At 43.9% G+C, this 5353-nt stretch overlaps 1 protein-coding gene across 3 annotated transcripts; it reads right to left on the minus strand.

Moving 5' to 3' along the window:
- Positions 1-221: 221 nt before the first annotated feature.
- LOC124701195 (BTB/POZ domain-containing protein At2g46260-like) lies at positions 222-4666 on the minus strand. 3 transcript variants are annotated; one of them, XM_047233248.1, is made up of 7 exons: positions 4387-4666; positions 3157-3947; positions 2208-2326; positions 2071-2134; positions 1487-1766; positions 1093-1372; positions 841-1013 (listed from the first exon to the last, which is right to left on the minus strand). In XM_047233248.1, exons 2-7 carry the CDS (start codon positions 3371-3373, stop codon positions 948-950), a joined length of 1026 nt encoding a protein of 341 aa, XP_047089204.1. In that variant the 5' UTR covers positions 3374-3947; positions 4387-4666; the 3' UTR covers positions 841-947. The 3 variants fall into 3 exon arrangements, with proteins under 3 accessions (XP_047089202.1, XP_047089203.1, XP_047089204.1); XM_047233246.1 differs by having other exon boundaries at positions 222-1372; positions 4387-4661; XM_047233247.1 differs by lacking the exon at positions 3157-3947 and having other exon boundaries at positions 222-1372; positions 4387-4591.
- Between the last annotated feature and the right edge of the window lie 687 nt (positions 4667-5353).

The raw sequence follows: 5353 nt of genomic DNA on the forward strand, positions 1-5353 counted from the left end.
ATCACGCTGGTAAGATAAAACAGAGCATGACATTCTTCTTGTATTTTTAGGTTGCAGGCCTAGTTTGCAGGAACAAAAGAAAATGGTTTTGCAAAGTCTCAATCAACTGAGATCGTCTTCAAGTCTAACCGCACAAAAGTGCAATCACATTTTAGTGTAAAAATATCTGGATCAAAAGAAATGCTGGTGGAGAAAAAAAAATCAGTCTATCGAGAAAAATATCACTTTTTAAGTTTGCACTTTAATTTATGGATTGAGGCTTAAATAAATCTCAGTCTATCGAGACAAAGAGTGCCGGCCCCTGGTTTTCAACTTCCAGGCTAAAATCCTACATCAACTCTTTGCACTGGTCAGGCGCCAAACAATTTACAGAAGACACAAGAATAATGAAATGGGACCACAGTTACAAGAAAGAACTACAACATTCCCAGGCAACCAACATGGTCCCACTGAATCGACTCACGCAGCACTGTCGACGGCAACTCAGCTGTGTGAGATGTCAAATCTTTATGTCCTCTGAGTGAGATACCATCAAGTCTGCAAGTCCGCAGGCTGCTTGACAACTGTCAAATCAGCTCTAAGATGCAACACGCCATCGATGAAGAAGCTGTCATCAGCAATGAACGACGACCATGGAACATCAAAAAGATCGTAGCATCCATGCATAGAATCATCAGTAACATCATAACTTCCTTCGAACTTGCTCACGAATTGTCCTGACGATTTTACCCTAGCAGCAAACTCAATATCTATTGTTAAAGATATGGGCTTGTCTGGCTCTTCATCAATCCCGAACCATAGACCAAAGCTGTTGTAGTTACTCTGCTGGTCCAGCTCACAGCATGCCGTGAGAAAGAACTGCAGCCCTACAAGATGGAACGGGACCGAGTATTTATCTCCTGATGGGAAGAGTCGAGAGCACTCATCACGCTTTAGATCCATGTAAACTATAACCTGTGGGCGAGGTCGATCAAACGAAACCACTTCCACAGGGTTGTACGTGTAAGCTCGCTCTGGCAATTGCCAACAAGTTGTTGAATCAGCTGCATGACTGGTTTGTTGCCATGATGGATCAAGTTTGCATGCAAGTACCTCGATGATACGCTTGGTTACTGCTTGCTCATGGTCCATAATATTGTAGATGAACGTAAGGACCTTCCCCAGTTCAATCCAGCTCATATGTTCGAAGCGCACCAAAGGGAGTAAACGAGAACAAAATATCTCAGATCTATCCTCCAATTTTGGGTATTGCGTGCAAACCCACTCGAGCAAGAAGTCAAATATGAAACTTTCATCTTTCACCTGTAGGTCGCTACTGGTGAGGATGGCCTCGATACCAACAAGAGGGATGCTCATCATCTCATCTTGGAACCTGATATGAGACAACAAATGCCTTGAGTACACTTCATACATGATTTTGTGATAATAATGCTTACCTTGAAAGAAAATAAAATAAGAGGTGGGTACGTAGGATGGAATGACTCACTTATCCAAATCCTTGTATTTGTTGACAAGGAATTCCTTGGCCGCATCTGTCAAAGCTTGAACTTCAGCAGCCACTGAAATGGAGCATGGGTAGTCTAGGTAGAGCGGTGCAGATTCCGTGGTCATAGGCAAGCTTGTGAGCAAGCGACTGCAGAGTCTCGTGCAAGAAACAACCTCAAATTTATCGGCAGCCATCAAGATGTCGAGCAGGTGAGCAGGCTCAGTCGTTGTCAACTTTCCACTGTACATAAAGCTTAAAAGCTCCATAACTGCATTTTCCTCTGTTCCATGTAGAACGAAAATAAGGCACTATTAAGGGGACAGTTCAATAAATAACTAAACAAAAAGAGAACATAGTTTTTGGGGTCCAATGAGTATTTTAAGTATGAAGAGAAAAAAAAAGGAGAGAAGATATCACTGGGAGACCAACTGCTTTATTATCGTAGAAAATGAAATGAAATGGCAAACAATCGTCCCTTCACTATGTAAATATTATAAAGCATATAGAAAATGATAACATCGTCAGAATAGCAAATGAGAATAAACTATAGGATGAAGAATGTCACAGTTGAACCATCACATTACCTGAATCAGCAATTCGAAGTGTTGTATGTGTTTGATCAGATTCTTTCATGCCATTTGAGAAAAGCTAGGAAGCATGAAACTTATTAGAAACGTGGGATGTATAGAGCAAATATATTTCACATGGTTATCAAAATTACCTTGAGGAAGAAAGGACTTCTAGCGGCAAGAACTGCTGAATTGATATAAATGGTCTTTTCTCGTAAAACTGGTGCACCCACCACGATTGAGGAAGAGCCGCTACTCTGTCCTTTATAACCTGCAAAATATCAAGATAAGTGAAATAAAGAACAAACTGGGACAAGTAACGGTTGCAGACTTGCAGACTACAATCACTAGAATTACATTCTGCTACTAAAATACTCCGAACACTATTTTTTGTGGGTGCTGATTCAGTTTAATCAATATTCAATAATTGGGTAAAATGGCACAATGTCCTAAAATTTTGAACAATCATTTATCTGCATCAAGCAATCTTGAATGTAGTATCTCACTGAGTAAAGTAAACATACATGTTACCCCAACGATCTGACTGAACTTCTGTATCAATCAATCTAACATGCTTGTATCTCAATGACAATGAGTAAACTAACCATAAATGTTACACCAAGGATCATGTTAGAATTTCAATATCGTATAACTTCGTCCTCATAAAGTTTTATATTTATCTAATGCATTACTATAGCTCATACCAGGCAAGCATATGGTAGCAGAATCGAGGTCAAGTAGCTAAAAGGGAGAAAAAAGGAGGTTTAACTAAGAACCGGTGGGTTTTTTTGCAATCATTGACCTGTAACTAGTATGTAATAACCTAGAAAAAAAAATTGGGGGGGGGGGGGACTAGTGTTAACCTGCTATTAAGTACTCCAGTGGCTAATCTCAATTACTCCTTCATCTAAAATATATATGGGACAAAATATTTGCTGCATTCTAATCTTTCATTGGTTCGCCTGATTCAGCCGAGCGGAATTTTGATTGACAGATAGCAGGTTTTACTCCCTAATCCCTGACGAAAGGCTATTGACCCAAAATCGCTAACGATCCACAAATTCCCAACCTCACAATAGCTGTACCAGTAACTGTACGAACCTTTCTCCTTGCGGTGGTCGGCAATGGATTCTCCGCTGGCGTCTTCGCTGGACCCCGGCGCGTTTTCTCCAGCGACGATTTCCATCCGCAGCACCCTGTCGGAGAAGTTGGGCGAATTGAACGCGAACTCGAAGCTAAGCACCGCGCCGCCGCCTGAGAGATCCGCCTCCGCTGAAGCCCCGGCCGCCCCCGCCGCCGCCGCTTCTTCGGGGCCCATGAGCTTCGCTGTCTCTAGAAGAGGAGTGAAGTGCGGGACGGTGCCGTAACCTAGATCTTCCCGCAGGGTTCTTCGAGAAGATTGGTCGGGCGTCGGCGGTACCAGATCTTAAAATCTTTTATGTATTTAAGTTGGACGAGACTACCCGGCGGCGCCGCACCGAAGTAGTCCCTGTGCGAGGGCTGACGTCAGCAGGAAAAGTCAAAAGATTCTCTAAACGAGAGCACGAGCCGTGAGGCTGTGACCAGCTAGCTTCCAAAACTGAACCCCCTTCTTAGCTCAACTACTCAATAGCATCACATCCAAAACTTGGACATCAACAAAAATAGTAACAAGAAGAGAAGAACAAAGAAGGAAAAACTCTAGATTTCCATAGGTAGTATCTGTTTCAATTCAGAAAAGACAAACTCAAATCATCATCTCGCTTGAACCATCCCCTCTCTAACAATGCTATAGTAAAAAATTGATGTCCCTTCAATCAAGTATTACATGGGTTCAGACTTGATTCATTCTGAGATATCATGGTGCAAAATTTTGAGGCCTTTGACTTTGCTCATTTGCTAGACATCATTGCCTACAAAAAAAATTCATGGAGTTTATAAGAAGCAACTACCAGAATCTCCCTAACATTTATCAGATAAATTAGCCACCATTATAAGTTAATCATCAGATTAACCTGGTATCAACTATCAGATTAACTAGTTATGGTTGCCAGGTTAGATTTGTAAACAAATATAATGGTCTTTGGCAAGCACAATTACCAGATGAATTAGGCATACTTGACAGATTAGTTGTTTATATAAATAGTTATCATATTCTTTGACAAAATAATTACCAGATTAATTAACATGATTTCCATATCAATTAGTCATGACTGCCATGTTAATTGTCTGCTAACGATTGCCATGTTCTTTTGCAAACCAATCACCAGATTAATTAGCCACGGCTAACAGATTAAATTAGCTACACTACCAAATTATCAGCTATATATCAAATAAAAATGACAGACTCACGTTCTGTAGTAGGATAGCTTGAGTCTTCTATGACCATGTGCATGCCACCTCGTCGGAGCCGTTGCAGCTTCTACTCCGTCAAGTTCATGTCACCATATGAATACTGTCACTCTTGCTGCTGCATGCTCGTGCGGCGGCCTCCCTGCCCGACGGTGGCCGCATCCTCCCTGGACGCGTGCCCGATGGCGGCCGCCTCCTGCCTCGACGAGTTCCCGACGGACCACCTCCCTCGACGGCGCCCGCCTAATCCATGGACGAGTTCCCGACGGCAGCATCCTTCCTCGACGCATGCCCGACGCCGGAGGCCTCCTCCCTCGCCTCCTCCCCCAATGCGTGCACAAGGGCAGCCTCCTCCGCAATCCTCCCGGCGGCGGCGCTTCCCGTGGTTGGTTTGGACTTTGGAGAGGCAGAGAATGAGTGGTTGAGAGAGAGCACCTCCACGATGGTAATAAGAGCATCCCAGCCGTTGGGCTCCCCACGCCCAGATGCGAACCTATTTAAGGTCGGATGATGTAAATTTTAGACTGGAGAGCTCATTTTTTCCAGCGGCCAGTCTAGAATGGATGAATTCTTTTAATAAATAACGGCGAAATCGTACAAAATAAGGCGAAATTTGATCAAACAAAAGCGAAATTTAAAGGTATTTAACATACGGGTAGGCGATTTCGTACATATATAGACCGATTTCGTACATATATTTGAATTCGTCCAGATGGAAATAATAAAAAATACTACATGTCATCGTCGGTCGAGGTCCCGACGTTCGGCACCACCGGCGGCATCCCCAAGGGGGGGGGGGGGTGTTGCCGGCCTCGATGTGCGCGAGTACACGGGCGAGCGTGCGGCCCGGCGCACCCCACCAGCGGCGGTGGCCGGCGGCGTTGTTACGCGCTGGAGGAGGGGGAGGGCCGTTGAAGGCTGTGAGTTCCCGTTCGTGCCGGAGACGGAAGAACTCATTCCAGGCGTT

Source organism: Lolium rigidum, chromosome 3 (assembly GCF_022539505.1).
Source record: "Lolium rigidum isolate FL_2022 chromosome 3, APGP_CSIRO_Lrig_0.1, whole genome shotgun sequence".
In the NCBI taxonomy this organism is placed as follows: domain Eukaryota; kingdom Viridiplantae; phylum Streptophyta; class Magnoliopsida; order Poales; family Poaceae; genus Lolium; species Lolium rigidum.

Bases quoted from the DNA above. Each gene is read 5' to 3' on its own strand.
- LOC124701195 (XM_047233246.1), bottom strand. From the start codon at position 3,373: ATGGGCCCCGAAGAAGCGGCGGCGGCGGGGGCGGCCGGGGCTTCAGCG. The intron at 2,135-2,207 runs GTAATTTTGATA...CATGCTTCCTAG, and splicing joins GAAGTCCTTTCTTCCTCAAG to CTTTTCTCAAATGGCATGAA. The intron at 1,767-2,070 runs GTAATGTGATGG...TACATGGAACAG, and splicing joins ACTTCGAATTGCTGATTCAG to AGGAAAATGCAGTTATGGAG.